Source organism: Neofelis nebulosa, chromosome 8, assembly GCF_028018385.1.
Source record: "Neofelis nebulosa isolate mNeoNeb1 chromosome 8, mNeoNeb1.pri, whole genome shotgun sequence".
Classification (NCBI taxonomy): Eukaryota; Metazoa; Chordata; class Mammalia; order Carnivora; family Felidae; genus Neofelis; species Neofelis nebulosa.
The window spans coordinates 4,290,309-4,308,134 of NC_080789.1; the positions used below are offsets into that span (position 1 = coordinate 4,290,309).

The 17,826-nt window shown below is 59.4% G+C and overlaps 1 protein-coding gene across 2 annotated transcripts in view; it reads right to left on the bottom strand.

The window, feature by feature from the left end:
* Positions 1-17,561, bottom strand: part of FBLN1 (fibulin 1) — an 88,769-nt gene extending 71,208 nt beyond the window's left edge. Inside the window, exons 1-2 of one of the 2 annotated variants that reach the window (XM_058741015.1) lie at positions 17,366-17,561; positions 489-594 (exon numbers count right to left, since the gene is read on the bottom strand). In XM_058741015.1, the coding sequence (XP_058596998.1) occupies positions 489-594; positions 17,366-17,441 (182 nt within the window). In that variant the 5' untranslated portion in view covers positions 17,442-17,561. The remainder of the gene's footprint in view (positions 1-488; positions 595-17,365) is intronic. The other variant, XM_058741013.1, reaches the window with a different exon arrangement.
* Positions 17,562-17,826: the final 265 nt, after the last annotated feature.

The following is a 17,826-nucleotide window of genomic DNA, read 5'->3' on the forward strand; positions in this document are numbered from 1 at the left end:
GGAAAAAAAGCACAGTTCGTGCAGGTTTTGGCTACTGTGTAGGGGAACAACCGTCTGCGGGAACGCTCCGCTCTGGACCGGCTCACGCGTGCTGTCGGGGTCTGAAGGCAGGCCACGCTGTGACTCGCCAGTCACGTGATCTCATCCGACCGCCCCTCCCCCCCCAAACAGACCCCTTTTTGTTAGGAGGAAACTGACTTGGCCACAGTGCCCGGCGGTGGCAGAGAGAACAGCCACCCCAGCGAAGCTCTCTTTGCTCTGCAGCCCAGCAAAGGGGAGAGACGCCCGGGCCGCCCCAGGGAGGGGGAGCCCCGTCCCGTGCGGGGACGTGGGAGCACAGAGGAAGGAGGCGGGGGTCATCCACCACACCCCCCACAGCCTGGGCGGATCTGGGCCTGCACGCCAGACTCTGCCAGGGGTCCCGGCACACCCGGCTTCCTGCTAGAGGAACACCGTTCTGGTAAAACGACCGTCACTGGCAAACGTACCTGCATTCCTTGGATTCCGAGGCATAAGGCAGTGAGCAGTCCCTGTGCTGTGTGGCCATTTGATGTCCGTCTGCACAGCAAGCCTCCATGAGGGTGTCTGCGGCCACTGTGCGGGAAGAGAGCAGGGCGCCTGGTGAGGGGGCCGGCTCACCACTCACCCACGCGAGGTCCCCTTGGACAGGCGCCCCCTACCCCACTTCCTCAGGCATCCACGGCAGGTGAGGCCGGACGCTCCACAACGTGAACTTTGAACCCACTGGGTCCTGGGCTGGAATCCACGCCGGCTCCTTCCTGGGAAAGCCTAACGCCTTAACCAGTACCTTAACCGGTACCTTCCGCATCCAGTTCTGATGGGGCTGTGGCTCAGCACCCAGGATCCACACCCACTTGGGCTGAATCCCTGCTCCGGCCACACAACAGAAACTCGGATGGGGATCCTGCCCAGACGGGTCAGGAGGGCAACCAAGGCAGGGACGTGAGCACGCGCCGTGCAGCCCGGCAGTGAGGGTGTCCAGGCACCGGAAACCGGACTCTTAGAGGGTCAGAAATGGGGGCGGCCTGGAGGCTCCCAGCAGCGCTGATGAGACAACCCAGGGAGCCTCCCCTGCTGAGCGGAGGGCAGACTCCAGGGAGGACTGTGGCATATACAGACTCGGAGGGCAGAACGGAAACGGGGGCCTCCCACGCCACGAGCCCACCCGGGTGAGAAGAAAAGAGCCAACATTTCTAGGCCAGCTTCTGGGAGCCACGTCCGGGCGCTCTCGGTTAATTTCTGTAGCAACTTGTTGGCGAGGTGGCAGTCCTCGTGATACAGCGGCTGACCGCTCCTGCCCTTGATCTGCGTGAGACGGGCGTCTCCGCTCACCCGAAGGACAGGAGGAGGGCTCCCCAAGGACAGAAGGTTCAGCAGCCGGCCCATGCATGCCCTCACAGCTGGACAACGGCCCTCCGGTCCCCAGCCTGGCTCTCGGCCTCACCCCAGACGGCTGCCCCAATGAGCCTTGTGCCTCGGGGGAAGGAGAGGGCCCCCGCCCAAGGCAGGAGCAGCTGGGTACCGAGATGCCCTCAGCCTAGAGGACTCGCGTGGCCGGGAGCATTAGCACCAAATGCCTCTGCGGCCTGAGTGCAGGATCACGCTGTGCAGGCCGTTGTGAAACTGGCTTTACGAAACCCCATGTTTTCTCACTGATGGCTTTCCAGCACCCAACGGGGTAAATCCCACCGGGCCTGGCAGCGTTTCAAGGCACCAGCAGCCACGGGTGTCCCGTTGGAGTTCATTATTCTTCCAAGGCCGGGCCCTCGGGGCGGCCCCAGAAGGGAGGCTCACTCTTGGGCTTAGCACGAGGCCGAGAGTTCCTAAAACACCAGCTTTGACAACCGGCCGTCAACCAGCACAAACACCTGTGCAGTCAGACTGGGCAGGGCACACGCTGCCCTTGAAGGCCCTCCAGGCTGGCAGAGAAACTGCCGTCGAGCACCAAGAGTAGCCCTTCCAGAAAGATCCCGGGAGACTTAGTGTACGGCCGGCCCTTTCCCGTGGCCAGGAGGACGAGGGGTGTCGCCTGGAACCGAGTCAGGGCTACCCCTCCGCCGGGGCTTCCGGGGACCCCTGGGCTGCTCTCCACAATGAGGGAGGTACCCCGTCCCGGCCCCACCCCCACGGGGCCGTGGAGGGGGGCGGGGTGGGGAGTCCAAGGTGGTTTGGGTGAGAGTGACAATCCACCCAGCCTGGCCTGGGTGCCCCCCTGCTCACAGCCCACCCCCTGTCCGGGGAGCACACCTCACTGTTCCAACATTTCCGACGGCCTTGCCCTCCCAGCCGCAGAGGTCTTACAAGCTGGGCCATCCCTTTTCCTCACGTTCCTCGGCACAAAGCTGGCAAGCAGCAGCTGCAGAGCCGAGCGGAAAAAGCATGCGCTCTGGGGTCACAGCCCCAATCCCGACTCCAGCGCTTTCTTGCTCTGTGACCCCAGGCAGGTGGCTTCCCCTCTCTGAGCCAAAGCTCCAACGGTAAAAACGGGGCTCGAAATAACCTTTGCAGAGATGCTGAGCGAGTGCGCTTATAAAGTTCTGAACACACAGTGAGCTCTCAGAAAACAGCACTTGATTATGTGTTTTTATTTTTTTTAACATTTATTTTTGAGAGAGAGAGAGACAGAGACAGAGACAGAGACAGAGCACGAGTCGGGGAGGGGCAGAGAGAGAGAGACACAGAATCCAAAGCAGGCTCCAGGCCCTGAGCTGTCAGCACAGAGCCTGACATGGGGCTCGAATCCATGAGCTGTGAGATCATGACCTGAACCGAAGTCAGAAACTTAACCGACCGAGCCACCCAGACGCCGCTTGATTATGTGTTAAAGAAACAAAGGGGGTATGCTTGCCATGGCCCATGAGAAATGGGGAACCACGGCCCTGTGTGGGTGTGTGGAAGTCCCCAGGGATGAGCAGTGGCCCCAAGGCCTCCCTCGGACTCTGAGAAAGGCAAGCCCAGTTAAAGCTTAGACTCCCACAGCCAGCTCAGCAGGGCGAGAACTTTGTGCCCGGGGCTGTGGAAACATTTGGAAATGATTCTCCCTGGGGAACCTGAGCACTTTGAACCTTATTTTCTCAGCAGGACAATAAAATGTTAAGTCCTCCGCTCCGTTCAGAAATCTGGAATGTCCCTGGAATGCTTGAAGCAGCCACAAGGCTGGGACTTGTGCAAAGCAGAGCCGTCTGGGGGCTGGGTCCCGGGTTTGGGGAGCAGGGGGGGTGGGGAATGAGCAGGCAGCCAGGTAGGAGCCCCACGGCCATCTGGGGCCAGCTCATCCCCCTTGGGCGTGAGGCACCCCATCAGCCTCGCGCACGGCCCCATCAGATTAGCCGTGGAGAGCCCACCAGGGTCCACAGCCAGCCGGACAGTGATGAGGCAGAGGCACGGGGAACAGACCAGGGCAGGGCATCACGGCCCCCATCGCAATAATCAGCCTGACACCAAGTAAGCCTCTTTGCATTCAGCATCTCTCTCCCCCTCGACCCCTCAAGCCCTCTTCCTATGCCATCATGCAGGCCACACGGCATCACGCTGTAGAGCAGAAAAGGCAACTTTCCCAACCCGTTCCCCCTCTCTTCACTTCCGGTATTTTACACTCAGGAACGAACAGCTCTGGGTTGAACATCTTTGTTCATAAACGTTTATTCCTCAAGTCCTGAGCATTGGCTTAGGCCAGAACAGCCAAAGGAGAGGAGCTGGATCAGGGGGAAGGCATTCTTGGGCAATCACAGCGGGTTGCCGTCCCAAGAAACACCCAGCCCCACCAACCATGTGGCTGGAGCACAGTGACCAGGGACATGTTTGCAGCCAGCACCTGTGGCCGATGGGTGGCCTGCTAGAGCTGAGCCAACTGGCCAAAGTTCACGGGCTTCTGGTGAAGGCTGAGGTAGTGAGCTGGGGATGAGCTGAGAGCTGCAGCTTAAAGTCGGAGGGACCTGAGGGAGAATGCCGGTCGCTGTATTTATCATGCTCCTTTGGGGTGGGCCAGTGCAGAGGGAAGGAAGGGTTCAGCATCAGGCAGAGCTGGGTTTGAGCCCCGGGCCTCACTCTGCAGCTCACCATCCCTGGGCGAATTCTTGAAGCCATCTGCACCCAGGTCTGTGTCCCAATCTGTGAAATGGGGCACGGACCACTGAATCACAGGGTTCTTGTGGGCGCCTGGCACACGGAAGGCAGCCAGGGAATTCCCTACTTCTGTTCCTCAACCATCCCCATTCACCACTGTCTTTAAACCGTTGGCTGTGGGTACTCTGCCACCGAACGTTGTCACATCAGCGGCTGCAGGTATGGAACCCGGATTCCAAACATAATTACACACGGAAGGAGCCAAATGGAGTTAGGTGACCTAACAGTGACGTGGACATAAATGCTAAGGTGTCCTCGTCCCCACCTGGAACACACCTCACTCTCCCAACACCAGTGGGTGGCCAGCTCCGCACTTTGAATGAGTGTCACTCAAAATCCCTGATGTTTCCCTGCCAACCTCTCATTTCACTGCTCCTTGGTCTGGGCTCTGACCCCTCTAGGCTCTGGCCCTTCTCTGTTTCGCCCTGTCACCTGCTCGCCTCCAGACATCACCCAGTTCTGTTGGGATGTCCCTCAACACCGTGCCTCCTCCCCCATCACTGCCATTACCACTGGTGCCGCACACTCACTGGGCACCTACTATGTGCCAGGTACGACACGGGCGCTTCCTTGATTCCCCCAAGGACCCAGGGAGGCCAGTTCATTAGGGTCCCCATTTTGCAGATCAGAAAATTCCAGCTCAGAGAGGTCAAGTGACCAGCTCGAGGTCACACAGCCAGAGGGACAAAGTCAGGCACCAGGTTTGGTTTTGACAGCCTCCAAAGCTAGGCTCGTCTGCCCCTGGTGAATTAAAAACTCCTCTGGGGCAAGGATTGCATTCTTCTCCTCTCAGTGACCCTGAACCACCCGCCCATGCCCGGCACAAACAGCGAGCAAGGCTCAGGAAGTTGAGCAGGACGCAATGGCCACAGGCATCTTCACCGGGGGCCTGATGGGCAAGACGACCTTGAAGTATAGGGTTTGCTGCAAACATGCCTCTTCAGGGGGAGGGAATGATCCCAAAGGACAACGCTTGATTGGAGCCGACTTCCGCAAAGTGCCAGGCTGCTGAGAATTTAAGCAAGAGCCCGGGACCTGCTGGGGCATCGGTCTGAGACTCAGAACTGCTACTCTCTTGGCCTTAGAGACAGTTACCCCCAACCCATTGGAGGAAAGCGGAGCTGCGGGGAAAGGAGGTGGGGCGAGGGGGACACCCTGAAGAATGTTCCGGCGTCACGGCTCAAGATGTCAACAAAGATACCGTCTGCAGTAGGCCTGTCTCTAAAAGACAGGTGTATCCTGTCCAAGAAAAGGTCTGTTGTGAACTTATGTTCTGAAACAAATAAAGTCTCCCGGCTCCTCCCAAGCGTCTCCTTTCGGTGGGGCAGGGCCAGGCTCTCCAAAGCACAAAAGCCAATACCACTCCCACCCCCAGACACACGTCTTCCAAGAAACGTCCCAACTGGAAAGGGACGCACGGTCTTTGCTGTTTTCATACGTGTCCCCTTTGTAGTGAACAAGCGTTACTCTGGTGGTGAAAAATCACTTTGGGTCAGAAAGAGAGGCGGCCCAGGGAAAGAGTACCAGGCAGGGAGCCTGGGCTGGTGTCCCTGCTTTGTCCCTGGTGCTCACGAGGGGAATTACAGTCACTACAAATGTTTGCCGTAACCCAGACAGAGAGTACGGAAAACCATTGCCTATGGTGCTTCCGTCCTAAAGACCCCAACGTGCTGTCCCACTAAAACCACGTGGAGTAGGACAGTCTGGACCATCACTCACTCTCCCTCATTGCCTTTTTTTTTTTTTAATGTTTATTTATTTATTTTTGAGAGAGAGAGAGAGAGCTTGAGTGGGGAGGGGCAGAGAGAGAGGGAGACAGAGAATCCAAAGCAGGCTCCTCACTGACAGCGGAGAGCTCGACGTGGAGCTCGAACTCACGAACCGTGAGATCACGACCTGAGCCAAAGTCAGACGCTTAACCACAGAACCACCCGGGGCCCCCCCACCCTTGCCCTTCCTCGTTCCTATAGAACAATGGCTGTGCACGCATCCTTGGGTTAAAATGAACTTGAACACCCCGCACGACTGTTGTCTTTAAAAAAAAAAGCTGACCATCTAAGAGTGAACTAAACGCTTCATTTAAAATGCTGTGGTCGAAGACGACATCCTCAGTGAAATAAGCCAGTCGCAGAAGGATAAATAAACGCTGTCTGATTCCACTTAAGAGGTCCCGAGGGGAGCCGCATTCACACAGACGGAAAGTAGATGGGGAGTTCGTGCTTCTCGGGGACAGGGCCTCAGTTTGGGGAAAGGAAAGAGCTCTGGAGATAGCTGGTGGCACAACAGTGTGAAGGTTCTTAACTCCCGACTGTGCACTTAGAAACGGTTGAGATGGTTAACGTTATGTGTATTTCATCACAATGGAAAAAACACATTAAAAAAAACTGAGTGGGGGGGTGCCTGGGGGGGCTCAGTAGGTTAAGCCTCCAACTTCGGCTCAGGTCCTGATCTCACGGTTCTTGAGTTTGAGCCCCACATCGGGCTCCCTGCTGTCACCGCGGAGCCTGCTCCAGACCCTCTGTGTCTGTCTGTCTGTCTCTCTCTCTGCCCTTTCCCCACTCATGCGCACACTCTCTTTCTCTTAAAAATAAATAAACGTTAAAAAAAATTTTTAATTGAGTGTTTGTGTGGCATTTTGTATCACCCTTCAACAGAAGAGGAGTTGGGTGTTCTGCTGATTAACTCACTTGCCTCTTTCTTTTTTTTTTTTTTTTTTTTTTTAAATTTTTTTTTTCAACATTTTTTATTTATTTTGGGACAGAGAGAGACAGAGCATGAACGGGGGAGGGGCAGAGAGAGAGGGAGACACAGAATCGGAAACAGGCTCCAGGCTCCGAGCCATCAGCCCAGAGCCTGACGCGGGGCTCGAACTCACGGACCGCGAGATCGTGACCTGGCTGAAGTCGGACGCTTAACCGACTGCGCCACCCAGGCGCCCCATCACTTGCCTCTTTCAATTGATGTTGTGGTTTGTTTTTTTTTTAATGTTTATTTATTTTAGAGAGAGAGGGAGACAGAGTAGGAGCGGGGGAGGGGCAGAGAGAGAGGGGGCGGGCACAGAATCCGAAGACAGGCTCCAGGCTCCGAGCTGTCAGCACACAGCCCGACGCGGGGCTCGAACCCACGAACCGCGAGATCATGACCTGAGCCCAAGTCGGACGCTCAACCGACTCAGCCACCCAGATGCCCCCAACAATCGGTGTTGTTTTACTGCATAAATGTGAAGATCGTAGCAAGGATTAATTCGGTAAACCGTGTCTTAGAACATCCTCTCATGCAGGTTGGTGGTGAATACGTTTTACGCAGCAAGCCAGGTGACCTCCAACAGAACAAGTGAAATGTTAAGTAACGAAGGAAAGGAGAGGGTGGCACTCACTCCCCGGCCCAGGCAAGAGCCAAGGGAAGGCTTCCGGAGGTGACAAGGAGGCCGTCCTTCCGTCATCGCTTCCCAACCACACAGGGAAGAATTCAGCATCGTCAGTGGAGGGGAGGATGGGGGGATCCCCAGCTCCGCGCTGACACAGGACGCACAGCTGGGCATCAGGTCACAGAAATCCCACGTGGAGACCCCACCACGCCCGAACGGCCCTCAGCAACCTGGGACAAATGAGGACACTTCTGCCTCTTCCATCCCTAACTTCTGGGAGCGGTGCCAGTTAGCGATGCCCGCCCGTGCCCGCTGCCCGGCTGGAGGGGCTCTTAGGAGAGAAGCGGGGCCTCGGGCAGCCTGCAGTCTTCTCGCTCAGATCGCTTCCCTCCCTTCGGAGAGGAAGCTTCGATAGAGCACAGTTAACCTCCGGTTCCTGTACTCTGACTGCGTGAAGTGGATCCACCAAGCATAATATAAAGCAAGCAAAACCTCTCTTGCAAAATCTTCTCGGCTTTGGACTCGGGCATCCCGAGGGAAGGCGAGAGACGTTGTGGGTTAAAACCGCCCAGCCCCGGGGGGCGCCCGGGGAGGCTCGGTCGATTAGGTGCCCGCTCTCGGTTTGGGCTCAGGCCCTGATCTCACGGTTTTGCGAGCTCGACCCCACGTCGGGCTCTGCGCTGGCGGTGTCTGGGATTCCCTCTGCCTCTCCCTCTGCCCCCCGCCCTGCTGGCTCTGTGGCTCTCAAAAATAAACTGCCTGGCCCCAAATCTGCCCTCCACCTCACTGAGCCCCCTTATCTCCATCCATCAAACGGGGCGGTAACTGTGTAAGGCTGGGAAGAACAATGTGCTCATTCGGGCAAAATGCTTACGTCGGTGCCCGTCCACAGAAAGAACCCTCCCAATCGGGCAGCACCGCACCGCTAGGGAGAGGGCATCCTTCTTGACAGGAATCACACGCTCCCCCAGACTGACACGTCGCCAGAGGACCGCCACCCCGCCCCCTGCCCTCGGGAAAGAGACGCCCCCGCCGGAAGTCCCTGGTGAGCAGGTGGACAGAGACCGCCTGGTTCACGGGCAGCGGATGCCATCTGTCCGCTGAGACAGCCGCTAAAACCAAACCCCTTCCAGGCGAATTACGCCTTCGTGAAGGCTGCGGTGTGGACTGTGAAACGTGCTGGTTCTGAACCCGTGGTGCAGAGGAGTACGCGTTCTTGTCGAGGGGTAGAGAGACAGACACACATTCTCTCCAACACGGCAGATGCCGGCCGGCAGTCAGAAGGGTTCCGGGGTGCTCCTTGGATGGAAGCTTCCAGAATGTCAGCCAGCCACCAGGGGCTCCGGCCGATGCCTGACTGGCCTGTGAGCTGTCCTAAGCCCCGCACACATTCAAAAGAGCCCCTCTATGGCCCACTCTGTCGGCAGGCCGTGCGACGCTCGACGTGGGCTGGGAGCCCGAGCCCCACGCTGGGGGTAGAGAGGACTTAAAAATAAAATCGTGTTTAAAAAGCCCCTCTCATGACCCTTCCACGTGCAGGCTTCTGGCTTGGGGCAGGGGATTCCTGAGGTGGAAAGACAGGACCCCGTCCTCAAGGGGGTGGCCCAGGGAGGCACCAGGCAATTGTCACTGGAGTCTGGTGTACAGACCCTTGCAGGTCTGGGATAGGGACAGAACCATCCCCCCTTCAAGGGCACCCGGCCTCCCAGGAGGAAGCAGGGCGTGCCCGGGTCTGCTTTCACGCCTCCACACAAGAGCCGCCCGTGCCTCAACCTCCCCGCCCCAACCCTCCACCAGCACCTGCCACGAAGCATCTCCCAGATTTCTCCCTCCGGGCAGGAGCCTCCTCCCGCCAAGGCCAGCGGACACGTGGGCTAGCCTCACCTCCCGACATCTCTGCAGCATCCCACCCTGCGGGGACCCCTCTCTCCCGCTTCTGCTCTGAACTCTCCGGCCACCTGTCATGTGTCGTCTGCACCTGGCCTTTGGAAGCTGGAAGCCGGGTGGTGCCGGGCGCACTCCCTTCCGACAGCCAGTTCACCCACACCCACGCCAGTCCAGAGGCCCTTTCCTCCAGAAGTCTTCCCTCACTGACCCCCTCCACACACACACACACACACACACACACACACACACACACACACGCACACGCACACGCACACAGCAGTTCCACGGCCTCTTTGCACCCTGAGCTTCCTGGCACTTAGCACAAATAATTAACTGCACTGTGTACTTAGTGTCATGAGGGCTGGGTCCCTGTACCTTGCCCCACGCGGCCTCAGAGCACTCAACACATTCCGGTGAAAGAATGATCTCATGCGATCCTAGCCACTCTAGGAAGCAGGGGGTCAGGGAGAGATTAAGCAAGTGGCCCGAGGCCGAAGAGCAAACACCGAGGTGGCCTTGGAGCCTGGCTCGGACTCTAAAGCTGACCTCCCCCCCACCCCCCTGCAATAACACGCTGAAGGAAATTGGCTTCCTCCCAAAGCTGGACTTAGCAAAATCCAGACTTCTCAGCCAGAAAGATACATGAGGGGGTTCTGTGTCCCGCTTACGAACGCGAGTTGAGGGCCGTGCTCCCAGGTTTCAATCCTGGTGGGGCCGCTGTGTGCCCGCAGGCACGCTGCTTGACCTCTCTGAGCCTTGGTGGCCTCACCCGCACTCACGGAGAATGGGGGAAAAAAACAGGAGTGGTTGCAGAGAGAAGTCTGATGTCAAAATAGGAGGCGTACGTAGGCAGCAAAACTCCTGGCACGTTTTACTCCAGCAGGTGACACGATCCAAAAGGAAAAACAGGTTCAAGAAAAATACCGGCTCGGGGCGTCTGGGTGGCTCAGTCGGTTAAGCGTCCGACTCTTGATTTCAGCTCAGGTCATGATCTCATGGTTTGTGGGGATCGAGCCCTGAGCTCGGAGCTTGCTTGGGATTCTCTCTCCCTCTCTCTCTGCCCCTCCCCTGCTCACGCTCTCTCTCCTCTCTCTATATATATAAATAAACAAATAAATAAATAGAAAGAAAATACTGGCTCACCCCATTAGCATAAAAATGCTCCCGTCTCAAAACCAGTCCTGGCAAGATCCCAGCTGCCACCCAGGTTTCTGGAAGCCCCCAAGCAGGTACACTTCCCCCTCAACGTGCCGGGCAGAGCTCAGTCCCGTGACCCCCGCGCCCCCGCCCCGGCCATCCCCCTGGGTGGTCTCCTGTCGCCTCATCCTATGGACTGAGACCCCCACATGTCTGCCTGTAGCCTGATCTCGCTCGCCCGCAAACCCAGGCTCCCCAGATGTCAGACGGGACGCTTAGAGTGTCCACACAGAACTTGCACTCTTCCCTACCCCGTCCAGCCCCCCATCCGTCCAGCTGCTCGCGCCACAATAACGGGGTCACCTGAATCATCCCTTGGCCCTCACCCTCTACCTCCCATCGCGTGGCAAGTCCCGTCCACTTCCCAGCGGCCCCCTGACTGCCACTCTGCCCAGGGTACCTCTAGCCCTGGACCCTGCACAAGCATCCACACTGGCTCATGCCGCCTCTCCCCAGATGCCATGCAGCAGTCCAGAGTGACTTCTAAAATTTTTTTTTTTTCAACGTTTTTTATTTATTTTTGGGACAGAGAGAGACAGAGCATGAACGGGGGAGGGGCAGAGAGAGAGGGAGACACAGAATCGGAAACAGGCTCCAGGCTCCGAGCCATCGGCCCAGAGCCTGACGCGGGGCTCGAACTCACGGACCGCGAGATCGTGACCTGGCTGAAGTCGGACGCTTAACCGACTGCGCCACCCAGGCGCCCCCAGAGTGACTTCTAGAAACCTAAGCCAAATAACCTCACTCCTCTGCTTAACGTCCTCCGGCGGCTTCCCAGTGAACTTTGGATAAAACCCAGTCTGCGCCCCGATTTTTAAAGCCCTCCCGCCTCAGCTGCCCTCTGCCTCTTCCCCAGAGGCACACACTCCCTTCTGGTCCCTCCAATACACCTCGTCCCACCTGGGGCCTGGGACCAGCTGTTCCTTTTACCCAAAAGCTCTCCCCAGATCTTTCCACAGACGGCTCCTCGCCACTCACGCCTCAGCTAGGTATCCCCTCCCCTCTCCGCCCACTTGAGAGCCACCCGGGGCTGCTGTCACTGTCATGACACGTCATGGTCACTATGGCACTGATTCCTACCGACACATCCTCGTCAGGGCACCTATTCCTGTGTTTGCTGTTAGCAGGTGCAATGGCCCCTGAAAAGATACATCCACGTCCTGACCCTGGAATGCGACCTTATTTGGAATCAGGGTCTTTGCAGGTGCAATTAAGGATCTCAAGATGAGATCCTCCTGGATCACCCAGGTGAGCTCTAAATCCCAAGACAAGTGTCCTTGGAAGAGAAACACAGAAGGAAAAGGCAGTGTGAAGACAGAGGCAGCCACGAGCCCAGGAGCACCAAGAGCCCCCAGGAGCTGGGAGACGCAAGGACGGACCCTTTCCCAGAGCCTCTGAGGGGACTGAAGTTCTACAGACCCCGCGATACCTGACTTCTGGCCGCCAGGACGGTGCGAGGACACATCTCTGTTGTCTTAAGCTGCTCAGTTTGCAGCAATTTGGTCCCGGGCCGCAGAAGACTCACAGGGCACGCAGCTCCGCGTCCCCAGGGCCTCGTGCTTGCTGAGTACGTGACAAACTGACAAATGATGGGCTCATGACAAACAGCTCCTCAGGGCTCCGGCCAGGCCCATAAGGGATGCTTGGGAAACGTTTGCTCAATAGAACTGAGAAGCAGCCTGTGAATGACCCTTTCCACCTACTTCCTCTCTCTGGGCCTCAGTTTCCCCCACCTATACAAAGAGCGGACCAGCTGATCTGTGGCTTCCGTGTCCTGACAGACAAACCACTCCTTCCCAAATTCTCAAGTGCCCATCATAAAACCTGGGCCCCATCGGACCCCAAGGCTGGTTCTTTGGTTCCTACATCTTTGCGACCATCAGGGGGTGTAGGGATCCTGGAGGGCCCGGACCCCCATCCGTGTGGCGTCGGTGCAGCTAAGAACACACATCACAGACCCTCCACTTGGAGAAAGAAAGGCTCTGGGGCCCCCGCCCTCAGGAGCAGTAGGGGAGGGGGGCTTGGTGGTTGGGTCCCCCAGGAAGCCAGCAACAGGGTGGGCAGGAATCCAGTGTCCCCGCTCCCAGCGTTGGCCACGTCAGCACGGCCCTCTGGCAGGATCACTTGGCAAGGCTGGGGGCAGATTAAGCAGGAACATGACCTAAACAATTTCCAGGGCCGTCTTCTCCAGATGCCGGGCCCGCCCTGTTGTGTCTGGAACCCAGGTCCAGCCAAGGACATTTTCCTTTATAAAGGTGCCAGGAAAGGGGCGACTTCATACCCTGTGGACAGTTCTAGACCTCACCCAGGGTCCTGTGGTCAGAGGCATCTGCCCCTGCGTGCACCGTCTCCCCTCCACCCCCACAGCACTGCCTACGGCAGGTTCCTTGAGGGGTCCCTGAACCCCACCCCCAGATGGCAGCAGGGAGGGCCTGACTTGGGCCACACCCAAGGGAGAGGCAGGGCCAAGGCCAGGCCCTGGGCTGGGTACCCGAGCAAACAGCCCTCCGGCACCACGGCCATGGTGTCCCCAGTACACGACAGGCCTGTCCACGGATCTGAAACAAGACAGATGCCGTCACCTTGGGGATCACTTCCTGCCAAGCCAGCCACGAGCCCCTCGAGGGCCCTGTGGTCCCCCGTGCATGTCAAACGCATGTTCCTCCTCAGGACACGCGTGCAGCAATCGCTAATGGGACTCGAGCGCTGTCCTACCTGCTCTTCCCCTCGTTAAGTTTAAGGTCAGGAGCATGTTGTGCTGTGACCTGGCCTTCTGTTTACTGCTGTGCTTCCCAGGCAAGTTACTTAACTGCTCTGGGCCTTGGTATATACGTCTGTAAAATGAAAACAATAATAGTACCCTCTTCATAGGGTTGTTGAGAGGATTAAATTAGTGGCTAAATGTAAACTATGCCACTTACAGTCATTTCCTAGAGCAGAGCGTGTACTCATTCCAGACTTACGGAAACAGAAGTACAGAGGGCATGGGATTGGTCCCTTTCAGAACCGGGACCGGTCTCCCAACCTCCTTCGAGGGCTGGCTCCCACCACGTAGGGCCTCGTGATAACACACAGGCACCTGGCTCCCTCCTGACCCAGAGTCAGGTGACAACCCGCCTGAGGGCCAAGGGGGCAGGCCCAGTGGGCACCGACCCAGCCCCTGGTCCTGCCTTCCCAAGGCTCCCAGCCACACCCTCTTATCTCCAAGCTCCCTCCAGGCTGAAGCGTCTCCGATCCCAGGGAAGCTGACATAATGGCTGTCCCCATTTGGTTATGTGGTCACATCTGGGATCATGACAAGGAGACTGGAACCATGCAGCGCCTGCAAAGGCATCTATTAGTCAAACTGTTATAATCGGATGTTTTGCAAAGTAGGGTCTTTTTTTTTTTTTTTTTTTAATTTTAACATTTATTCATTTTTGAAAGGCAGAGAGACAGAGCACAAATGGGGGAGGGGCAGAGAGAGAGGGAGACACAGAATCGGAAACAGGCTCCAGGCTCCGAGCCATCAGCCCAGAGCCCGACGCGGGGCTCGAACTCACGGACCGCGAGATCATGACCTGAGCCGAAGTCGGACGCTTAACCGACTGAGCCACCCAGGCGCCCCACAAAGTAGGGTCTTTTATTGCAGATAAAATACACCGGCGGGGGGATTGTGCGCGCCATTAGAACTGGCTCCGTAAAGCTTCGCCTGCACGGCTGCCCCACCCGACGCACCCATGGCTCAGGGCCCTGCCATCAAAGGAGCTAACTGGAGGGAAGAGGGGACGCGTCCACGTCCTCTCTCGCCTCCCGGGCCTCTGCCCATGCTGCTCCCTCTGCCTGAACACCACCCTCCCTGACCTTTCCAGAAACCCAGCCAGCTCCTCCCACACCCCACCTTGCATGCTGCATCCTCGTGGCGGGGGGGGGGGGGGGGGGGTCCTCCCCGACTCTCTGCCTGTCGGGGTTGGTTTGAAATGGACTGTTGGCTCTTCAGGCTCTCCTGGGGGATGGGGACCCCATGGGCAGAAAGGCCAGGCCTCTCTTCTTCCTCACCGTGTCCCCAAGATTCAGAACAGCGTCTGGCACAGAGTCGACACCTAGTGCCCCGACTGATTGCCCGGGGAGCTCAGCTGACGCCGCTCTGCCTGACCTTCCCCAACACGGCCCTGGCCCTCGACAGCTGCCGGTTCAGAGGCCCTTCTGGGAAAATGAGTAGGACTTTCAGAGCATTCTTGGGGACAAGGACACTGGCTTACCCTGGGGAGGGGGCAACACAAATGATAGGTCATAGTAATCCAGCTACCTTGGCAGGCCTCGCCGCCCCCCCCCCCCCCCCCGTCTGTCCCTCAGTCCTCGTGACAACCTAAGAAGTGGGTTTCTGTTCTGTTTTACAAATGAGAAAACCACCAACCTTCGCATGGACTTTTCCAGCAGGATACAGGCAACCTTGTTTCCCGTCCCACCAAAGCTCGTGGTGCCCTTCCCCCCGCCCCCCACAGTCCAGCACGGGTGCCAGACAGAGCCCTGAGTTGGGGGGGCCTCAGGCAGTACCAGAAGAAGGTGTCACCCGGAGCCCTAGGGGCACCCCCAAGTCTCATCTTCATGCATTCAACGCTCTGGCAGCCCCCCTCCCCAGTCTGTCTCCCCCCACCCCCTGCCAGCCTGGGAAAGTTCCAGCAGTGGTGCGGGCCACGTGTTTCCAAGCCAAGCCCTCTCCCGTCTTTGTTCTCCCTCCCAGCGACTTGCTCTGTAATCAGTAGGAAACACTGCCCCGCCGGGCCGGAGCCAGCCGGAGGCCAAGAAAGTCTTGGAGAAAACACAGTTGTCTTTCCCAAATGCCCTCCTCCTCTCCACTCCCTCCCTCCTGCCCCGCTCTCAGGAAAGCCCAACAGGGCAGACAGACACAGGACAGAGTGTGGCCCAGCTCCGTCCCTTGGCAGGGGAGATCAGCGCCCTTCTGCACCGCAGTGGCCGGGCCGAGTTTCAGCAGCTCGGCTAAAGGGCTCCCCACTCGATGGCCTTTTCCATGATCGCTTTTCAATTAGGTTTCCCCGTGGACCCCGCAGGCCTGCAGCGTGGGGCCATGTCACTTCGGGGAACCTTCGGGCTTCCAAGCTTGCAGCCGCGGAAGGAAACCGGGGAAGAAAACCCAAACTGTATGGAAGTCGCTGCAACTCAAAAGAGGGGCCGCCCCCAAAGACACCGAAGGCCACGCCACCGTGCGCGATGAGCGGGTTTGCTTTATCACGTGCCCCTGAAGTCCGGGCCTTCTCTGTAAAGACGACGTGCACCCCTCCAGCCTGACCGAGTCTCCGTGTTTTTTCGGAGTCAGATGGCAGGACAGCTTCCTCACACACGAGGCAGAACAGAACAGTGGAGAAGGACCGGGCATTCAGCCTCGGAAGAGTTCCCCCGGGCCCGTCGCAGTTGCCTTGTCTGCACAATACACGGGGGCCCTGGGGTCCTTTCTGTTTGAACAGGAGCCTTGTGTGGCCTCCGATCAGGGCCCCCCTCTGGGCTTGCTCTCATCTTCCCATGAATGCCCTTCTTCCCTCTGCCCACCTGGCCAGCTCCCGCCCAGGCACCATCCCCTCCAAGCCTCTGAGCCCCGGGGCGGGGAGGGGCGAGGGTGGGGGCGGCTCTTGCTGCCAACCCTGAGCCTGCGCCTCCCATGCCCTCTCCCCCACCCCGCACATGATGGATACCCCCCCCCAGCACACACCCAGGACACAGCCGGAGCTCCGGGATCTGCTGCAGCCAGTGAGTGAGCCCGGGACCCTCTGCAGAGCTCTGCCCTCCGCCCCCAACCTCCCAGGGGCGACCTTTTGATCAAGATGGAGGGTGGTCACGGGAGAGGTGAAACCAAGCTAAGCCAGAGATAAAGGATCTAGGATTCCAAGGGTGGTCCAGGCCCCAGGAAGAACAAAGCCTCTGGGCAGGCAGGCCTGTCTAATGACTGATGAGTCACGGGTCAGCGGAGAGGTCAGAGGCCGCGGCTCTGCTCACCCGCAGCTGCACTTAATCCGCAGGGCCTGGTGGTCGCCTCCCAGGAGCTAGGCCCATCCCAGGGCTGTCCGTCCTGGGCCGAGGGGCCTGGCCAGAGGTCTGCCGGGGGAGACTCAGCCCCCTGGCCGCCACAGGGTGGGTGGATTTGGAAGTGGCCTGTCCCCAGCCCCGGCTGAGCATGTAGCCTGGCAGGACCTCCCTCGGGCCCTCTATGTCCCAGGAGGGCAGAGGTTTCCCGACGCCCGGCTATCCCCAGACTGCTCCCTTCCTTTCTGCTCTCCCACATCCACCCCTAACCCACGACTGGCTTGGTCTCCTGGGCAAAGTACTGTCCCGTCTCAGTCTTCTCGCCAACAGGCTGGGTACGACAGCCCCTACCAAGAGGTGGAGGTGGGGGCAGTGAGAACCGATTCGCCAGGGCCTTCTGGAGGCAGAGCGCGGCCCGAGGGGCGCCGCGAGCGTCGGCTGGGGCTTCCTGCCCGCCTCCCAACCTTGGCCGCGGTGGGAAGACGGGTGGGCGCGAGCGTGGGCAGCGCGGGAACGCGGGCGGGGGTGGGGGTGGGGAGGAGGACCTAGGGTCTTTGAAACAAGTGCCCCAGGTCCTCGAGATGATTCGGCCGGGGGCCAGGAGTGGGGTGCGGGGAGGGCACTGTCAGGAGCGCCGCGGGGGCGCGGCGCCGAGGCGCCGACGGCTACCGCAGCTCCGGGACTTCCCGGAGGTGCGGGGCCGGGAGGGGAGCCCCTAGAGCGGGGGCCGTGGACTCGGGGCGCCCCTACCTCGGGCGGCCAGCAGCGAGAGGCCGCCGAGCAGCAGCAGCGGCAGCGGGACCCTCCTCGGCGCGGCGCGCTCCATGGGGCCGGCGGGCGGCGGGCGGCGGGCGGACAAAGGCGCGGGGCGCGGGGCGCGGCTCCTGGGCTCCACGCTCCGGCCGAGCCTCCGCAGCCAACGCTGGGCCCCGGCGGCGCGGTTCAATTATCCCGCCCCGGAGGAGGGCGCGGCGGAGGCGGGGCCGCAGGGCGCCCGGGGCCCTCGGGCCCTCCCTCCCGGGCCGCCCCCCCGCCCGGGGCGCGCGCACTCCGGCCCCGAGGGGCGGGAGCGGGCCCCCCCCCCCAACGTCTCCCCGGCGGGGGGCCGAGGGGGGGGCGCCTCCGGGCGGGACGCACCCCCTCCGCTGCCGCCCTCCCCTCCCCCTCCCCCCCGTGTGCCGGAGAAACCCGATCCCTTCCCCACCCGCCTA